The 21,265-nt window shown below is 35.4% G+C and overlaps 1 protein-coding gene across 6 annotated transcripts; it reads left to right on the top strand.

Moving 5' to 3' along the window:
* The first annotated feature begins 27 nt into the window (after positions 1-27).
* Positions 28-14,664, top strand: C21H4orf47 (chromosome 21 C4orf47 homolog). 6 transcript variants are annotated; one of them, XM_033409233.1, is made up of 8 exons: positions 28-98; positions 2,307-2,494; positions 4,145-4,364; positions 6,171-6,308; positions 6,409-6,484; positions 8,076-8,255; positions 12,025-12,194; positions 13,753-14,664. In XM_033409233.1, exons 2-8 carry the CDS (start codon positions 2,395-2,397, stop codon positions 13,799-13,801), a joined length of 933 nt encoding a protein of 310 aa, XP_033265124.1. In that variant the 5' UTR covers positions 28-98; positions 2,307-2,394; the 3' UTR covers positions 13,802-14,664. The 6 variants fall into 6 exon arrangements, with proteins under 6 accessions (XP_033265124.1, XP_033265127.1, XP_033265123.1 ...); XM_033409236.2 differs by having other exon boundaries at positions 57-358; positions 6,225-6,308; XM_033409232.2 differs by having other exon boundaries at positions 58-333.
* Positions 14,665-21,265: the final 6,601 nt, after the last annotated feature.

Genomic DNA, 21,265 nt, shown 5'->3' with positions numbered 1-21,265 from the left:
TAATTCCCAACATGCCCTGCAACGTACGTCACGGGGCGTACCACCACGCCACATCTCGCGGATGGATAATGGGGCGGGAAGCAGAAGTCTCCTTTTCGGTAAATTCTGTTGACTGCGTTATTCGTTTCCCGCAGACACTCTTACGTCTTTCTTGATGCGGATTCGAACCCTCCACGTATCCTTCCGTAGGGTTAGTTCTTGGAATGGATTCTTCCGTAGCTGGGGTAACGCGCCACAATAAACCCTGAGGCGAGCGGAGCGTGCGGAGCAGCCTCGTAGCGACGTCCAGGGCGGGAAGCGCTCTTGCGGGGCTGGCTCGTGACCTTCTCAGAGGTGACTTGGTCCTCGCAGACGTCAGGTGTTGTCCTTTAGATACCTACATACTCTGAACCTCCGTTTCCCTAATGGGACATCATTTTCCTCATCACCTCAGCCAGTTTTCTGCCCCTCCTTCACACCCCATCCTCCTCCCCAGCCCCACCCCCGGCTCTTTATCCCTACCTTTCGAAGGGAACTTGCACTGTTCCACTGTGTTATATTTAATTATGTCTTGTTTACTAGAGTGTAAGCTCCCTACGGGCAGGACCTATGCCTTTTAAAATCTCAGTTTTCCTAACTTCTACCAGCGAACCCTACTCAGAGGAGGGGTTTGCAAAACGTTAAATAAATGAATGAGTGGTTCTGTAAATGCTGCTCAAGAAGAGTTAAGTAGTGGAAAAATTCAAGGCAATAACTCCTTTCCTGGTCTCCCCCTCTTCTTATCTCCCCCTCCTTTTCGTTCCCTTTCCTTTCTTCCCTCTGTGGATCACTTTGTCGTGTGCCAAACACTGGTAAGGAAGTACCAGACTAACACCACGGTTCCTGCCTTCCCGGAGTCCCCAGTTTAGTGGGGGAAAACAGCTGTTAATTAAAGGATCCCTACACGGTGAATGTAAAATAGCCCACTAGATAACCATGATGAGGGCTTGGAAAGAGAAATGCATGGCGCTATGTTAGAAGTGAGGAATGAGCTAAACAGTCAGAAGGATCGGTATTAATTGGGCAACAAAAGGGGTCAGGGCAGTGAAATACCTGCCTAAAGTGAAACAGCATGTGTTAGGGTCCTGTGGTTGGAGAGAGCTGGACTTGAGAACTGAAAGAAGACAATTAGAGCTCGGGTGCCAGGGAGGGGGCCTTCCACTGGTGACAAATGAGGGTGATAGTGGCCTTGTGAGCCATTTAAAGGATTTGAGCCCCCTGTAGCAGCACAAGAAGCCTTTGAGGTTGGGCAGTGAAGATGGAGCTTTGAAATATGAAACAAATCGAATCAGCACACTCCAGCTAACTGACTTTTAGTTTTAAAGCATACCTGATCAGAGGAAGAGGTGGGATGTGGGGGAGGGAAGGATGAGCCACAGTTTCAAATAGGCAATCCTGTTTAGTGTCGCTGAAACAGCTTGCTCTAAATTCAAGGCAAAAGTTTCTTACCTTGGATTAAAAGCTGGGAAGCATAAGCCAATGTTTGTTTTGTTCACTAATGTACGTCCAGTGCCTAGATCTAGTTGGTGCTTCAAAAATATTACAGTGAAATGGAAGCCAGTATTCTTAGCTCTTTGGTCTTACTTTTTAGAATATGTCTAATTAAAAAAAAATCCAAATAAGTAGTTGCATATTTAGAGTGATATTTCAAAAGAAAACTCATAGTTGTAGTATCTGAATTCATTGTGGATTTTTGTTTTGCTGTTCTTTGTTTTTATCTTGCCTAGACAGTTGTCCTCTCTTCCCAACCCCTTTGTGAACTAATTTCACCAGGTGGCACATTTCTTATATACAGTTAAACTTGAAAGAATTCAAGAACTATAGGGTAATACCTATGTGTGTGGTGCATTCTGAAAAAGTAAGTTATAATTTTTAATACAAGGGACAATGCAATATGTTTACATAAAATGATTTAAACTGAAAATGACTGCCTTACGTAATTAAGATCTTTGAACTTCTCAAAAGAAGGATGTTGTTTACACAGTATTTATACCACACTGTACAGTAATAATTTTATTATCTACGACAGATGAATGGCAGTGCAACAGATACACATTTCTTTGTAATTTGTGGATACTTCACCTGGACAGTCAAGGGGAGGGTTTGTGGTGATAATTTTGAATCCCCATTATTCCCCCTCAGCCCCACAAAGTAGATTCTTTCCCCACATGGTTTGAGACTGTTGTTTTATGATGTAACGATATGCATGTTAACTCTCAGACTGCAAGTAACTTGGACTGAAATTTAGTAATCACCTTTTCCCTAAACTTTTCCCCTGTATTTTTCAGTGTAGAGTAGGATTTTGCTATAGAAGAAGTAGCCCTCAGCGACTCATTGAAGTTACCTATATAGAGCACACCACCACAAGAAGCAACCATGCCTGTGGAAGGAGGGAAAACAGATATGGAGAGGATTGGGCTCTTCAGTGAGATGGGATATGTTACTGTTGGTGATAAATATGTGCCACAATTTAATCGTAAGTATATTTGGTTTCCTTTACAGCCTAAGAGTGATGTTTTCTGTATAAAATTTTGGCTTTAACGTTTGTTAAATGATATTTTTTAATGGTCTATATTTTATGGTCTTAATTTTATAAGAGCAGGAAGCTCATTTTATTGGGCTACCCTACCTTCATATATTCTCCTCATAGGTAATTTTATTTCTTTCCAAGGTGCATGGCAGTTTTCTCCCAGAATATTTTGTTTTTAGCTTTTTTTGTTCCCTTAGATGGGACACTGCTATGTAGACAGCATTAACATTTGCATCTGAAAAGGCCATCCATGATCACTTTCTTGAAAAATGAAATGCTAAATGAATAGCTGAGGGATTTTTAGAAGAGTCATAAATAAAACAATAAGAAAGAATACACTGATATGAAACATCTCCAAGATACACTATTCTGTACCTTGCCTTTTTATTTAATAATGTATGTGGTATGCTAAACATTGAAAATGGAAAAGGATAAATATGAAAATATTTACTGGAACATGCCTAAACATTCTCTGGAAAACAAAATTACTATCATGGGTGCCTGTGGGAAAGGAACTGGGTGACGGAATGTGGAAGGAAAATTTATTGTAAAAATATTTACACTATTGAATTTGGAACCATGTGAATATATTATCATTTCAAAAACCTAAGTTAAAGAAAAATCAGTGATACAAATTCACATTTAGATAACCAATTGAATTAATGGTTATTTGCACTTCAAAAAATTCTTTCACATTATGGAAGGACTTTACAAGTTGAGTTCTCCTAGATGCAAATTACAAAACAAGTTTTAAATATTCATAAAACCAGCCTTTTAAAAATTATTGGGCTACTAGTACTTCACTGTATACCACAATTTATTTATCTGTTCCCCTGTTGATGGACATTTGAGTTGTTTGTGGTTTTTTTTGTTTTTTTTGCGGTACGCAGGCCTCTCACTGTTGTGGCCTCTCCCGTTGCGGAGCACAGGCTCCGGACGCGCAGGCCCAGTGGTCATGGCTCACGGGCCCAGCCGCTCCGCGGCATGTGGGATCCTCCCGGGCTGGGGCACGAACCCGCATCCCCTGCATTGGCAGGCAGACTCAACCACTGCGCCACCAAGGAAGCCCTGTTTGTGGTTTTTGATTGTTATGAATAAAGCTGCTGTGAACATTCTTGTTTACATCTTTTAGTGGATATAGGCACTCATGTGTCTAGAGTATATACCCAGGAGGGGAATTGTTTCAGTTTGAGTATGAAATACCCTTTCCCTCCAACCTAAAAATACACACTGACACACACACACACACGCTTATTGACATCTGACACAAATAGTTTCCTAGCATATTCTTACACAGTGTTCCGTAGTGTATAGATGGGGAAGCATTGGATTCAGTGACCTAAGGTGTCTTCCAGCTCTCAGATTCAGAGTTTAACAGGACCTCAATCTAATTATTAAAATGTTTTAATGGAAGCCTCTTAGTTCTTATTGTCAGTATAGCCTTTGACACAGACCTTTCAGTAAATGTTTTGAAATAGTGTTTAAGAGCTCAAAACTCACTGGTCCAAATCACATTTTGAAACTTTTCAGTCATTTTTCATGTCCTTTAATTACTAGTGAGCTCAAAATTGTGATATTCCTAATTTATTTTTAAAGGACCGTTTAATGAAGCTGCAAGCAAAAATAGACAGATGCTACCTGGGGGATCCAAAGAGATGTCAAATCTCCAGGCAGGTTATTTTGATCCCCATTTTGTAAGGATTTTTGAAGGTGAAGGCTACGTAAACCTGAATCAAGTGAGGAGACGGCATATGATGGAAGAAGCCAAAAAAAATCTAGGCAAAGCGTTCCTTCCTAGTGATGGAGATAAGAAGCCGTAAGTATTTGGGGAAAAGTCTTAAATATTGATATATCTCCTGCATATCTCTCTCTCCTCCATCCTAAATTAAGTTTTGGTTTTTCCGTAGGACTTACTTATGTATGATTCATTTTTTAAAATATGATTCTTAGGTTAAGTTTGTCTTAGATGAAGACAATTATATTGGATGATTTAGGTTGACAGGTAATTTTGATTAAGTAGATTCTCATTATCACATTAAATTTTTGGTTATCTCTGTCACTATTCTCTATCAGTTTATACTAATGAAGTCAACTAAATAATGAAAATAAGTTTAGTTGAAAACCTTGCAATAGTCAGATTAGGAAGAAAATTGCCTTGGGTCATCATGTCTGTGCCCTTGACTATTTTATCTGCTTTTTAAAACTTTAAGAAAAGTGTAAATACAAAATGTGAAATTAGGAGAAATCTTTTTTGGATAAAGAGGATAATTTATCAAAGATACGTTATTTAAAAATCATGCATGAAAATACATGTATGGGGTTTAACAATATTTAAGTTGTGAAAATTGTCAACGTGAGATTCTTTTTTTCTTTAACCTTTAAATACTTAAGATCATGTAGTCTATGTGATATCATATAATATAGCTGAGCTTTATAATATGATGTTAATTCACACTCAATAACGTTGACTCTCAATCTAGAGTTTATGACGGACGAGGATTGGTTGAAAAATAATTTGGGGCTTATTTATGGTTTTGAGATTAGTAAAGCTGCGGTCTTCAAAGTTAAATTATTACGTTTTTGTTAAGAGTGGAGAATGTCTTCTGTTATTATAGTTTATCTTTTTCCACCTTTTCACACTTTTGAGAGGTTTGAATTATTTATTTTTAAACTTTATTTATTTATTTTTGGCTGTGTTAGGTCTTTGTTGCTGCGCACAGGCTTTCTCTAGTTGTGGTGAGAGGGGGCTAGTCTTCACTGCGGTGCGCGGGCTTCTCATTGCGGTGGCTTCTCATTGTGGAGCGCATGCTCTAGGCGTGTGGGCTTCAGTAGTTGTGGCACGTGGGCTCAGTAGTTGTGGCACGTGAGCTTCAGTAGTTGTGGCACGTGGGCTTCAGTAGTTGTGGCTCGCGGGCTCTAGAGCGCAGGCTCAGTAGCTGTGGTGCACAGGCTTAGTTGCTCTGCGTCATGTGGGATCTTTCCGGACCAGGGCTTGAACCTGTGTCCCCTGCATTGGCAGGAGGATTCTTAACCACTGCGCCAGGAGGGAAGCCCCTATTTATTTTTATTATTACTACTTTTTCTTGGGTTTCTTTGTTTTCTTCTTAGATATAAATTCAGATGTGCATTTTTTGGGTCACTACTTCACTTCTTTTTCATGTAATATATGTATTTTATCCTTTAAATAACTGTTTTGTATTTTTTAGCCTCTCCCACCCTCTGGAACTTATATAATATTGTAAATCAACTATACTTAAATAAAAAATAAATAATTTAAAAAAAACAAAGATTCTGTTTGTTGTTATAGTTAACTGAATTAATGTAAACTCTTCTACTTCTAACCTCCTAGAGATTATCAAGTTTTGTTTATGTAGAGCATTTAAAATAGGCATAAAAATTAAAAATATTATCTCAAAATCTGTGACTTTGAAAAATAGGGCAAATTAGATTACAAAATAAGAAAAAAAAATTTTTTCTTACCAAAGTTAGGCAAGTCAGTTCCATTGCATATATTTTGCTCCCCTTTTAATAATATTTTATAAATTATGGTAAAATATGTATAACACAAAATTTGCTATTTTAACTTGCTCCTTTTTGTTCTTGTGGTTAAACTGTATTTAAGATGTGGATTAGGAAGTTACTATGGAACAATAGGTAGACCAGTCCCATTTTTCAGTGCACAATCAAAACCCAAAGAAAAATATGAGCCACCTGGAAAGAATTTGTACACAAACCCAGGAAAGAAAGGAACTGGATATGGGTAAGATTTTTTTAATACTTTTGCATCATTTGTTTTGAATTAAAAAAAAATTTAATTTCTGAACCCTGAAGTCATCATCATTATTGTTTTCCTTCTTTAGCTATGCAAATGTTACCATAGGTAAACAGTTTTCCCACTCTGCTGATTTCTATGATGCAGCAAAACTAAATGACAAGGTAAAAGAATCTATTTTAACTTTTTCCAACCTTTCTCTTATTTAGTTGACTTAGAGAATTCACTTGTGATCTAATTAGGGTTTGTTTCATTTTATCTATTTGTATTACTTGGGCAATGGCAGATTGATGTTTATGAATTGTGATAATTTTACCTTTCTGATATTAGATTCCCAGAATGAGCTTTAACCCCTGCTATAGTTTACCACGTCTATGCTGTATCTCTCCAAACCAGCTGTGAGACTTCTGTTAAGTTGGCCTGATCAACTATGCTCTATTTTGGTTAGAAGAGTCCTAAAAGTATCCTGGTCCTTAGCCGTGTTCCCACCACACCCTAATATATTGTGCCTAAAAAAGTAGTGTTAGTGGGCTTCCCTGGTGGCGCAGTGGTTGAGAATCTGCCTGCTAATGCAGGGGACATGGGTTCGAGCCCTGGTCTGGGAGGATCCACATGCCGCGGAGCAACTAGGCCTGTGAGCGACAACTACTGAGCCTGCGCGTCTGGAGCCTGTGCTCCGCAACAAGAGAGGCCGCGAGGGTGAGAGGCCTGCGCACCGCGTTGAAGAGTGGCCCCCGCTTGCCACAACCAGAGAAAGCCCTCGCACAGAAACGAAGACCCAGCACAGCCAAAAAATAAATTAATTAATTAAAAAAAATATCCTTACAATGGAGATATTATTAAAAAAAAAAAGTAGTGGTAGTACTTTTGGGCTGATCAGGCCATTATGGTGAATGAATGGGATGGAGGAGTGATGGGGAGAAGGGAGGAAGTGGAGAGTAGAGAATGAAAACCTACAGAAGAGAAAGTGAAAGGACGGGAGAAAACGACTCACTTTATTACATGGCAGAAATAAAAACTGAGATGTACTGGCATAAGCCTCTTACACTCACTTTATACAATATTTGACTTACAGTGAAGCATATTCACATTTGTGGATACTTTTCTCTCTTTAGAGTTTTTACTTTTAGAACTTATTATTTATAAGTCAGAAATTTTATGTCCCTGGATTTCCTAAAATAATATTGTAATATAAAAATGTTGTAATGTAGAAAGTAAGTATTCCTTATTTTTAGAAGTAAAAGCTGACATTCTTTTGAAGACCTATCATATGCCAGGTACTTTGAACCCATAATCTCATTTAATCTTTAGAAGAGCATTAAGGGTGGGGGGAATAGTATCATCATTATTTACACTTAAAGAAAATGTGACACTAAAAAAGTAATTTTCCCAGTGTCCCTGAGAAATGCTAAAAAGCAGGAAGGAGTTAGGGTTTGAACTAGAGACTGACTTTTTTTTACTGCCTTATATCACCCAGATGGTTGATATAGATTTGTTCAAGTGATAAATAAATCTCTATACATCAAATAAATTTATATCCAAAATGAACAATCATAGCTGTGCTTGTTCACAAGTAAGCATATCTTTTGTATCATAAAAATAGAACATAACAAAGGAATGTTTCAAAAAAGTGAACCCAGCGGTATATATTAAAAAATCTACATATTTATATTAAAATTTAAAGGTATATTAACTCTACATTACTTCCAGTTTGAGTAATTTTTGCTATATAATTTCAAACTCTTTAATTTACAGAAAGAGAATGAAGAACACCATCGTTTACTTAAAGGGACACCTTTCAAATTAAATCTTTACCCAAGGGAATATTTTGATACCAATCCTTATTTGTTTGAGAAACCTTTACCACCAATTAAAAAAGCAGAGAAGAAAGAAGCACTTGCACACCCTTTTAAGCCCTCTTCTCCTGGTAAAAAGGTAAGTTAAAAATTTTAGAATGAAAAAATATTGAACATTATAACGAAACGTTGCCTCTTGCTGTCATTTTATTATCCATGTAAATAATAAACTTGTTTATAATCATGCCATGAATCATGAAACTCGTTTTTATGAAATTATGAAAAGTCATAAAACTGGATAGCATAGGGCTTCCCGGGTGGCGCAGTGGTTGAGAGTCCACCTGCTGACGCAGGGAACACGGGTTCGTGCCCCGGTCCGGGAGGATCCCACATGCCGCAGAGCGGCTGGGTCCGTGAGCCATGGCCGCTGAGCCTGTGTGTCCAGAGCCTGTGCTCCGTAGCATAGGAAATAATGAAGCTCTTATAATGAAATAATTATTAACCATTTCATAACCATTTCAAAAGTATTTTACTTTACAATGAATTTTCTAAGTGCCTCTCTAGATTTAGGCATAGTTTTTCTCAAAAGCATAAAAAGTCAGATCATCTTTAGTTTTTGAAGTGGTGATTAAAATGAACTGTCTCCCTTCTGCTGAGGTTTACAACAAGTGTGAATAGAAATGAAAATGCTTCTAACAGTAAACCTTAGTTTATGCTTTTGTTTACCTTCTGTGAATTGCTTGTTAATTTTCCTTGCGAATGTTCTATTAGGACATTTGTCGTTTTGATACTGATTTGTAAGATCTTTTCATATATTAAGGATATTGTTTTATCATTTGTGTTGAAAATAATTTTTCTAGTCTGGTGAATCTTTGACTTTGGTTATAGTATTTTGTGCTATTCAGAAATTTAATAATTTGATGTAGTCAAATTTATCAGTCCTTTGTGCTGAGTTTATGTCATTCTCAGAATGACTTTCCTTCCCAGCAGTATTAGAAAAATATGCATTCCTGATTTCTTTTACTGAAATGTATTTTGATGTAAAGAGCAAGGTAATGATCCAGCTTTTACCTTTTTCAAAATTCACTTTTAAGGGCAGAAGGAAGCTTTGTGGGGAGGACACGTTCTGTGCCTTGACTGTTGTTGTGGTTTCAAGCGTGTATACATCTGTCAAAGCTCATAGAATTGTAAACTTAAAATGGGTGCAGTTTATTATACTTAAATTAGATTTATGTAAAACTGATTTTGAAAAAATTCAGTTGTTCCTGATCTCACCGATAGGATAATTAGCACCCCTGCTTTGAAATCCCACCCTTATCAAATCAAAATTCCCAGTTTTTACGTATTTTTTTTCTGAATTTTCATGTAATTTGATTGATGTTTATTTCTACCAGTACCAAACTACTTTTAATTATTTTTGCATTTTAATATTGGGTGGGTCTAGTCTCTTCTTACTCTTTAAAAAAGTTGTATGGCTGTTTTCCAATATTTATTATTTAGAACTTTGGAATTATTTTGTAAAGTGCTGTGGAAAAAAAGACCTTTGGTATTTTGCTCTAAAATTAAATCTTTAGATTTTTGCTTGTATTAGCATATTTATATTTTGAATCTTCTGATCTAGAATTAAGATACTTACAAAAACCTTTGTCTTGTAGATTTTAATATTTTACTTCACGTAGATTTATCTATCTTATATTTATTCCTACTTATTTTAAGGTCCTGGTCAATGCTTTTTTCTCCCATCAATCCTCTTATATTATTTGTTCTTATTAAAACATCTGATTTTTTAAAATAACTGGCCACTTAATTAAAGTTTCTTATGTTCTAATGGGTATTCTGTTCATTCTCTTTGGATCTTTAGATATATGATTATATATCTGCAAATAATTTTGGTCCTTCCTTTCTAATATTTATATCTCTTATGTCATGCTCATTCCAATATTTGGATATGTAATGGAGATCGTGGGAATTCCTCCAGTGTTCATTTTTATAGATGCCAAAAATAAGAATAAATCAAGAATGTATGTAGAATTATACTGAATGTTTTGGTGTAATCTGTTTAGACCATCTTTTTTTTCTCCATTGACTTGTTATGAGTAACAGTAATAGATTTCTTGGAATGATGCCCACTTGACTGTGTTGTATTAATCTTTAAGTGTAACACTGTGTTTTATTTTGTTAATATTAAGTATTTTCACATCAAAAATTTTAAGGGTTGTGACTGTCTGTACTTTTATTTTTATATGCCTTGTTCTATTTTGGTATAAGTAGATGCTAGCATCTTAAAACAATAGGGAGATTTCCTTCTTTTTCTATGTTCTGTGAGAGTTTAATAGCACCAGAAATATCTGTTCCTTGAAAGCTTGAAAGAATTCTCATAGGAAATGTTCTGGGCTTAATTTCTTGCATGATGCCCATCTGTTTTCCATAGGTGGTCTCTCTCTTTTTGAGTCACTTTTGACAATATTTTCTTTGAAAATCATTCATTTCATTCAGATTTTCAAATTTATTAACATAGAGGTGTACAAAAATACTATCTTACAGTTTTTGATATTCCATATATGTACAGGTTTCTTCCACCCATTTCTCAATCTTAATTATAATATAGACTTACCTATTTATTTTTTAAGTATCATCTAGTGGGTTGGTTTATTTACCATATATATTTTTACATTTTCAATTCATCTGTTTTGCTTTTACATTAATTAATTAATTTATTTTCTTAAGATTCCTTATTATTTGTTGCTCTTAAAAATAATCCATGTGTCTCTATCTGGAAAACTTGAAAAATTACAACCATATCTTTCAAACGAATCAAGTTTTCATGTATATCTGACTTAGACACTGTAAGAGAAAGGATGCCTAATTAAATGGGTTATTGTGATTGTATAGAGTTTTCTTGGTGACCATATATAATATAATGATAAAAATCCTGTTAGTAAGTCAGTTTAAAAGGTCAAAGCAAATGTTTGTTTGTTTTGTGTATAGCTCAAAAAATATTTTGATTGACTTCTCTTAATAGATTACAAGAAAAGTACAGTATATGGTACAGTATCCATGGGGAATTGGTTTCAGGACTCCCCCCGCCACTCTCAGGATACCAAAATTTGAGGATGCTCAGGTCCCTTATATAAAATGGCATAGTATTTGCATGTAACCTTTGTACATCCTCCTGTATACTTTAAATCATCTTTAGATCACTTACAATATCTAATACAATGTAAATGCTATGTAAAGCACATGTCAAGTTCAAGTTTTTCTCTTTGGAACTTTCTGGAGTTCTTTTTCTTTAAATATTTTCGATCTGAGGTTGGTTGAATCTGAGGATGCAGAACTTGTGGATACGGAGGACTGACTGTGGATTACATTTTCCTCTCTCTTTTTCTATGTGCCCTTCCTTTATTTTTATCAAAAAAAAAGTTTTTATTTCTAGTATCTTCCCCATCATTTACTGACATTTAGTGAACTCATGTCGTGCCAGGCTCCCTGTTGGACAAACCTTACCCTTGGCCTCTTCTGGTTCTGAGGCCTAACTTCTTTCTCTATCAGAATACATGTGACCTAGGTCTCATTCCCTCAGTAATGGGCTCACCTCCTATGTAGATGATAGTCTGATCTGATAAATTCTCACTAAAATATTAACTGTTGGCAACAGTTTAGAATATTACCTTCTTATAAATATTTGCATTTTAATAGAGAACTTTTGGAATTACAGTGTCTTAACCCCATAGAATTGGTGGTAGGGAGACGCTTTGGTGATATTTGAATTAAACAGTATAGACAATTTTCTTTAAATGTAAAACCAAACTCCATGTACAGTACACAAATATGTATGAACTTCTTCAAATCTAATTTTGTTAGAAGCATTTTTACAAAACCACATTAAATTGTCTCATTTTTATCTGTAGGCTGGTGGAATGAAGGCAGGAACATTTGATTCTTACCCTTCACATTCTGCTGACCCTTACGGGGTTAAATTGACAAGCCATATTTCCAGCAAAGGTGCTAAGGTTTTCCATCCACCAGGTGGACCAAAAAGCAGACCAACTGAAAGTATAATGACTTTGAATGTCAAAAGGTAGTAATGTTACATTTAGCCCATAAACCAGACAAATTATTTTCAGCTTTTAGATTTCTTCAAAATAATATCTTTTATTTATACATACTTTAAAAAATGACAAATTTGGGTGACTTTAGAAATCTCAGCTTCTTTCTTATACCTGCCCTCCCCCGTAGAAGTTCTTTCCCATCTTCTGAAATTCCCAATTCAAAAAGCTTAATTTATCTGTACCAAACTATTCTGTTCATAACTTTTAAAGCAAATCTATATAGCACCTTATTTCGAGTCATTTGAGACTTTAGATATATAGAGTTCAGTTAGCAGTACATGTTAACATTGTCTGTTTCTCAGTCTTTTGACCCTTGTTAAATTATCTCTCTGTGGGCCCCAGGCTCTCAGTAATTGTGTAGAATCCTAATGACACTTATTCTGTTCTTATCTTTCAAATAACCTATGAAAGCAGGAAATATTCCGATTAATTAAAAATGCTTCGAGGAAAAGTATATATATATTATTAATGTATCATGGAACTTCAATTTTACCTAGATTTTGAGCACTCTCAAAACTGAAAAGAAGTTCTTACAAGTTCAGAGTGTAATTTAGAATGGGACAATCCATCATTCTTTTGGTGTGTGTGCAAGATCATAAATAACTGAAGAATTCATTTGATTACCTTTCCACCTATTCATTGGAAAACTTTTAATGCCAATTTAACTAACTTACATATTTCTAACTTCAGTGTAATCATACAATGGATTAGGTAAAGGACATCAAATTCACATTCTTTCCTTTTGTAAAAACAGTAGTACATCTTGATCACTTGCGGACAGTGATTGTAATACCAACATGATTATTATATCACAAAAGACCTGCCCTTCATTATTTATGTAATTTGACTGTTGTCTGTAGGAATAATATTCTTTGCAGGCTAGTTGGTAGACAATCGGTCTGGGAAACAAAGGTATGAAGCCTTTTTTCCATGTGTTTGGACCTTTATCCTTTGGCAAGTTACCTATCAGTACTCTGGCCAAATTTAGTTATACAATAGAACTGACAGTAAGATTGGAATTTTCCTCACAACACTGACCCTCAAATAGATGGAATTTTTTTGGTGCAGGGTGGTTTCAGGTTTTCTGGCTATCCAGAGGACAGATCCAAGAAAGCTCTATGATGCCCTAGCATGTATGTTTAGAGCAGAGTAAAGAAAAAAGTCGCTGATTGTTCTTTTGGAAAATCAGCAGTTTATCTTTTGTTGAGTAATTTTGAGTTTATTCAATCCCTCTTTTTTTTACATGATCACAAATATTATCCTAAATCAAGTTTTAGCTTCTTTTATCCTAATTTAAAAACTAATAAACCTTTGGGCAATAGCATTTAAAATTGGTATCATAAACCAGTTATTCCCTCTTAAATTACATTTTAAAAGTATATCTGACATATAAACTGAAGCTTTTTATTTGGTGAGAAAATTTGGTTTTGGATTGGTAATTTTTTATTGCAAAATGTTTTTACAAGAATAAACAGATGTATTACCTGCACCTATAAAATTAAATGTACATTTATTTTTCAATTTTAGGGCACTAAATATGAAGAACTACAAGACTGCTTCAGTACAGTCCTATTAGCATCTGGAAGACAAGTAGCCTTATAAGTCCTGACTACCAAAAATTCATTATCAAGTGCTCATTACTTGAAAAAATATAAGATATTGTGGAACAAATAGCTCAAGCATTTAAAAGAAATTTAGGGCTGTGACTCTAATACTCTTCCATCTTTTAGTACTATTACATAATAAATAGTATTTGTTAATAATTTAACATGTGCTTGCTGATCTGTGTTTAGATCTGTGTTTCTGAGGAGATGTTTAGGAATGTTTAGAAATGTTATAAAATCTTGAAGTGTAGTCTGTCATTTGAAATATTTTGCTCCTAACGTTAAAAAATTGCAGGGTTGGAGGGTAGGGGTGGAAATGGGGGCTGGAGGGGTAGAACATGCACAGTGAATTCTTAATTTGCTGTTCCTTCTTGGAGGTATTTGAAGGTTGAGTTGATAGTTATCCTAGTGTCATAGCCCGTTAAAGCATTCTTAACATCAAAGAGAAGTATTGATCCAGTCATATTGCATAGATTCATGTATACACACATTATATAGTGAGGCAGATAGCTCAATTTATGTGGTATCGTGCCTTCTATTTGTGGCCTATGTAGAGCATCAGATCAGCCAATGGCAGCCTCAGGATGAGCAGGGGGAAGGGAGAGTGGGGATGTACTTTAAGTTCAGTGTCTTACAAGAAATGGCCAGGTTTCAAAAGATAGGTGCAGTTGGTCTGTGGTGTCCTCTCACGCTCCTCGGTAGCTGCTTAGAGCTGCCTCTCTCGTACCTGCTTCTCTAGGTCTTACCCTCTCCTTTCTCTTCACTCATCCTACCACTTAAAAAATATTTGTTCTTAAAAGATATGATTTAAATACATTACTGTAATTCATAGGTCTCTCTCAATAGTCCTCATTCTGTTGGGGCGGGGTGGCGGTGGTATTTAAAAAGAGAAATTTACAGTATCTATTAATATAATGTATTGTGGGAATTATTTTTGATCCGTGTTTTTTTCTTAGTACTTGTCTCTCTGCCATTCTAGACCTGTCAGAGCTGAAAACCAGAATATATAATATATAGGGGTGGCAGTAGTCTCCTTCTGGATCCACTTTTTTTTCAGTGGGGGGAAACCATGTCAATCCAGATCCACATCTGGCTTTTAAAGGGATTGCAGATGGTACAGAGAATTTTTAATGTTGTCAAAAATCTATTTTTATTTCCATGCCTCATAACTGTTTACTTTTTTCTAAAAGAAACTATTTTTTAAAAGATTTTTAAAGAAGACTTAAAAAATTTTCTAAAATATTTAAAAATTTTGTTTCCTATCCAAAGGACAGTATGGAATGAAGATCTTGAAGACATTGTCAGGGGTATAATGAGACTCAATGGAGAATACATTTGTCTTCAGAATAGCAAAGGTTTTGCCAGGTGGACAAAGCTGAATAAAAACTCATTTAGTTGCATATTGATAAATGTTACCAAACAAGCCTTATAAGTATATGCATTATTTTGAGGAAGAGGTTTATATATTCAGATTTTATTAAAATCTAAATAATTGCTCATTTTCACCTCTGCCTTTTGTTAGCTATTTATTAATGTGCCTCTCATAACAATGCACACTTCATATAATTAATTCATAGATGCAAATACTCATCTAATGCCTCCTGAAGGGTGTAAGAAGCAGTGTGACAGTTGACAGAGCTTATCTAGAGTTTACATAAATATATTGTGTCAAATAGAGAAACCAGTAATAGGAATAGTGAAGCCTATAGGAAAGTTAAGATTTTTGAAATGATCAGAAATAGAGGAACACACACATACAAATTTGATTTGAGGGGCACAAACTATTTACGATGCCCATTGTTTTCTTACAACTAGTGTCTCTCTCCTTTTAGTTTTGAAAATATAACAATACAGTACAACATTAGGTGGTTTCCTGTGAAACAACCTTTTTCCCCAGAGTCAGATGTGAAGAGTTAACATTAATGGACACCGGTGTCCTGTCTCTTGACAACTCAGGCGTGTAGTTATCTACTGCCCATTAGGATGCCTGTATGACTTGAGTGGTTTTCTGCATCCACCTTCAGAGAATAATGGAAGCAATAATATGCTTGCTTAGTAGTTGTTAATCTCTGTTATGAACCATCCAACCACACCTATTTAAGGCTCAAAGTTGAAACAAAGATTAAGGATGTTAACCTGATCATGGAAGAAATGCTTAACTTTGAGAGAGACTTAGATCAATAAGAAGCTCCAACAGGAAGTGGAGGGAATGTTAAGCAGTAGCATAGTGTATTTTTGGAAACCTTACCCTGCTTCCTCAGAGATTGCTTGCTCCTCTTGTATGTTAATATTGTGGACTGTGTATTAATAATAAGCCAGGCTCAACCTATGACTAGCTGGGTAAATTGGAGCAATTTAATTAAGCTTTAAACCATATCTCCAGCTTACAACATTATCCTGAATCAGAGTTCTATTTATAACTGCCTACAAGACATCTTTTCTCTTTTTAAAATGATCTCCTAGAGAGCTCAAATGTAATGCTTCCAAAATGAAATCTATCATTTTTACCTCTTAAATTAGCTCCTCATTAATTATTCCCTCTCGGTAAATTGTGCTTCCAAATATCATATAACTTAAAACAAATCTTGAAATTATTCAGAAATCATCTCCCTTTACCATCCAATCACTACTTCACTAAGTTAAAAACTCTTTAGTGGATTCCCATTATCCTTAAGATAAAGGCAAAATCTATATCAGGGTTAAAAGGCTCTTCGAGACTTGACTCATTTCTTTTCCTTTATTTCTTGTTACTCTTCTTTGCTCTTTTCATTCTACCTAGGGTAGATTTATTTCACTTTTTATGAGGACAGACATGCTGTCCCTTGCCTGTGAGGGATTTATCTACTTTCTATAGCTTGGAATTTTTCCCACCATCCATCATCTTCTTACTTTACTAACTCCAATTTGTAGACTTTCAGATCTCTTCTAAAAATGTTTCTTCCTTAAGTAAGGCCTTCCTGATCTTTGAGATGAGGTTAGGTCCCCTTGTTAAGTGTTCAAATAACACCTTCTAACTTCACATTTATAATATTTATTAGCCTGCCATCTTCTGTGATATTATAAGTACTGTAAAACCGTATCTATTTTGTTTATGATTAGCACCTAGCATAGCGCTTGACACTTTTTGTAGGCACTCAGTAAATATTTGTTGATTGAATGAATAAATACTATCATGGCCATATTTAATCATATTTCCCCTTCACCTTGAATTATTTGTAATTCCTTGAAAGTGACATGTTGTTTTGAGCTATTATGATGGCTCACATGCTTTTCCTTTCCTGGAATACCCTATGCCTTTCATTGTTTTGCTAACTTCCCAATTATTACTCAAAACTGAGATCAATACATAATAAAAAACCAAAGCTACATAAACAAGATGAGAAGACAACCCTCAGAATGGGAGAAAATATTTGCAAATGAAGCAACTGACAGAGGATTCATCTCCAAAATTTACAAGCAGCTCATGCAGCTCAATATCAAAAAAACAAACAACCCAATCCAAAAATGGACAGAAGACCTAAATAGACATTTCTCCAAAGAAGATATACAGATTGCCAACAAACACATGAAAGAATGCTCAACATCATTAATCATTAGAGAAATGCAAATCAAAACTACAATGAGATATCATCTCACACTGGTCAGAATGGCCATCACCAAAAAATCTACAAACAATAAATGCTGGAGAGGGTGTGGAGAAAAGGGAACCCTCTTGCACTGTTGGTGGGAATGTAAACTGATACAGCCACTATGGAGAACAGTATGGAGGTTCCTTAAAAAACTAAAAATAGAACTACATACGACCCAGCAATCCCACTACTGGGCATATACCCTGAGAAAACCATAATTCAAAATGTGTCATGTACCAAAATGTTCATTGCAGTTCTAATTACAATAGCCAGGACATGGAAGTAACCTAAGTGTCCATCAACAGATGAATGGATAAAGAAGATGTGGCACATATATACAATGGAATATTACTCAGCCATAAAAAGAAACAAAACTGAGTTATTTGCAGTGAGGTGGATGGACCTAGAGTCTGTCATACAGAGTGAAGTAAGTCAGAAAGAGAAAGACAAATACCGTATGCTAACACATATATATGGAATCTAAAAAAAAAAAAAAGGTCATGAAGAACCTAGGGGCAAGACGGGAATAAAGACACAGACCTACTAGAGAATGGACTTGAGGATACGAGGAGGGGGAAGGGTAAGCTGGGACAAAGTGAGAGAGTGGCACTGACATATATACACTACCAAACATAAAATAGATAGCTAGTGGGAAGCAGCTGCATAGCATAGGGAGATCAGCTCGGTGCTTTGTGACCACCTAGAGGGGTGGGATAGGGAGGGTGGGAGGGAGGGAGACGCAAGAGGGAAGAGATATGGGGACATATGTATATGTATAACTGATTCACTTTGTTATAAAGCAGAAAACTAACACACCATTGTAAAGCAATTATACTCCAATAAAGATGTTTAAAAAAAAAAAACACCAAAGGTAAAGAATTAATCAGATGGAAAATTTACAGGCTTACATGCTGATGTTAATATTTGAAAAAGATTGAAAATCAAATCAAATAATTCAAAGAGAGAAAAACAACCAATTGAGAAGCAGATCTGAAAAACTTAAAATTGGTTTTTTAAAAAGCCCACCTAGAAAAAAAAGAGAGGTGAGAGAGAATACAAACTATCCTCTGAGTAAGGAATAGATTTAACCACAGATGTAGCAATGGTTAAAACATGTACAATTCCATGTCAAATACATTTGAAAATGAAATGTTACCAGAAGTAATTCAACAAGAACTGAAAACATGAATGGACCAATAAGGGTAGAAAAAATGGAAATAATAGTTAAACTTAGTAGCCAAAAGGTACTGTGTCTAGATTTAAGGAGCTAAATCCTATCAAATCTTCAAAACAGAGAAATCTGTTGTTATTTAAATTGTTTTGATCATAGAAAAATATGAAAGAGTTTTGATTTATTTTATGAGGATAGCATCACTGGACAAGGATAACATAAATAGGAAAATAATATTTCTAACTCATTAAAAAAATCCTAAATCAAATACAAGCCAATGGAATCCACATTTTAAATGAACATAAAATGATTTATTATTCTATGACTGCTAAAATAGCTTGACATGAGTGAATCTATTATTATAATAAAGTTCTTTAATATATTAAAATGAAAAAAATACATGTTCCCCTAATAGATGCTAAAAAGCCATTTGATAAAATTAAATACTCTTTCCACTTAAAACCTGTTAGGATGTGACAATTAGGAAGAACCTTCCTTACTTTCTAAAGGATATCTATCACAATCATAACAGACATTAAGCTTGAGCCATAAACAAGACAAACACTTCCCTGGAAAACATATTAATATAAATATATTAATGCAGGAAGACAGGAAAAAATCCCAAGAGGAAATAAATGTTAGAAAAAGACAATATTATTGCTTGCAGGTGATATATAGTTATTTACCTACAATGTAAAAAGAATCTGTTGAAAGATATTTGAACTAATAAAATTGTACAATAAACAGATGTATATAATGACCTGCAGAAAAGACAGTTTTTCCCATATGTCCATTAGGAAATGTGAAAAGTATTCTATTTACAATAGGAAAAAAACTATGGAAACGTAGGATTAAAATGAAGATATAAAAGGAGGCCGGAGCAATAGACCATGTTCCAGGGAGACTAAATATTGTAAACTTGCTGTTTATCTTTAATATATCAATAAATTTAATGCAATTTAATAAAAATCCCTACAGAATAAAAACAATAAAACTTGACTAGCTAATTTAAAATTTTATTTTGAAGACAAAACATGAAAATATGTCATGAAAATTTGAAAGAGGATGTTTGTTCTAAGCCAAAATATACTAAAAAGCTATTTATACTATAATCAAAAACACTAATGTATTAGGGGCTTCCAATTAAAACTGGCAGGCAGAACACACTTATTTGCTGGCTCTCCTCTGACCCTAATAACACAATAGTAAAATAATGAGTCCAGAAAAATGACTCATAAGGGGATCATCAGAGAATAAGGGGTTTCAAAAAAATTCTGTAGACAAAAAAAGTAAGAATAGAGCCAAAAATGTTTAATTAAAAGTGTGTTTAGGAAAGACTTTCTCAGTCAGTTTCTTTTTTTCCTCCTACCTCCTTCCCATCCTCAGTGCTTTCCCAGTTCAGGCAACCCGGAATTTTACCCCCAGATGAAAAACTAAGCATCTTGCCTCTGAACATTCTAAAGAGCTGCCTAAGGAGAATTGGGACTACAAGAGTAAGGTTCTTGTTCTGGCACTATTACTCCAAAAAGAATAATTCTGGTTCTCTTCTGGTCAATAGCCCTGTACACACATACTCATAGTTACAGGCATCTTCTTTATAGTTGGGTGAGATCTGGTGGAAGAACATACCTACATATACCAGCTACCTAGAAGAGTCAACACTGTGTTCTGTCTGTTCATAGGACTTGATTTTCCAAACTTCCCAAACTTGACTACCCAGAAATGGCTTCTAGCCAAGATAGAGTATCAGGAACCAGATTTACACTTCTTTAGGCAATTAAAAACTGTACAAAACATGCATAACAACTCTTTTTAGATACTGGACACAGACAGTGCAGGATTGTGATCCGTGAGGAAAAGGAAACAATTGAGGTGAGCCCTGCAATTGCTTTTTGTCTGGAGGCACTTTTGGACTGGAGAGGATGGAGGACTTGGAATCTCAAAGTATAGTAGCCTTGCTGAATTGAGACAGAAATTGGAACCCAAGGAATCTAAAGTGGCTCGAATTTGTGGAGTTGAGTTCTAGAGAGGAAAGATCTACCCAGGAAAAGAGTTCAGAAATCTGCATAGGGATCCCCTTAACCCTGCTGACATCTAAGACAGGCATGCGTAAGGTTACATTCCATGAGGCAGAACAAAGAACAACACGGACCTGTCATGGTTCCCACAGCTCACAGAAGGCCAGGAACCATTCAAGGCTGGGACATTCTCACCTCTCTGCATTCAGTGGTGGTTCCAGAGGATCTAGAGTAGACGAGAGGCTGCTCTACACCCACCCTAATAAAAGTTTAAAAAACAAGCCTCAAAAGCATCAAATTGAAGCAGAAGTAATGTAATGCCTAACACAACCAATTCCAACAATCTGTAAAGGAAACAACAACATTCGGACAATCAACAATGTAAAATTCACAAAAACCCATCTTCCAGATGGATTTTTGGCATACTAGATATGCCAGGAAGCCAGAAAATATGACCCATAAATGGGAGAAAAATCAGTCCATAGAAATAAACCCCCAGACAGTAGAGAAGATGGAATTAGCAAATAAAGACATTAAAATAGCTACTTGAACTATGTTAATGTATTTAAAGGAAAATATGAACATATTGGAAAGAAAGTTATAAACAAGAACCAAATG

This window comes from Orcinus orca, chromosome 21, assembly GCF_937001465.1.
Source record: "Orcinus orca chromosome 21, mOrcOrc1.1, whole genome shotgun sequence".
NCBI classification, from domain to species: domain Eukaryota; kingdom Metazoa; phylum Chordata; class Mammalia; order Artiodactyla; family Delphinidae; genus Orcinus; species Orcinus orca.
Note: the sequence above shows the minus strand (reverse complement) of the source record. Positions and strands in the feature narration are given on the sequence as shown.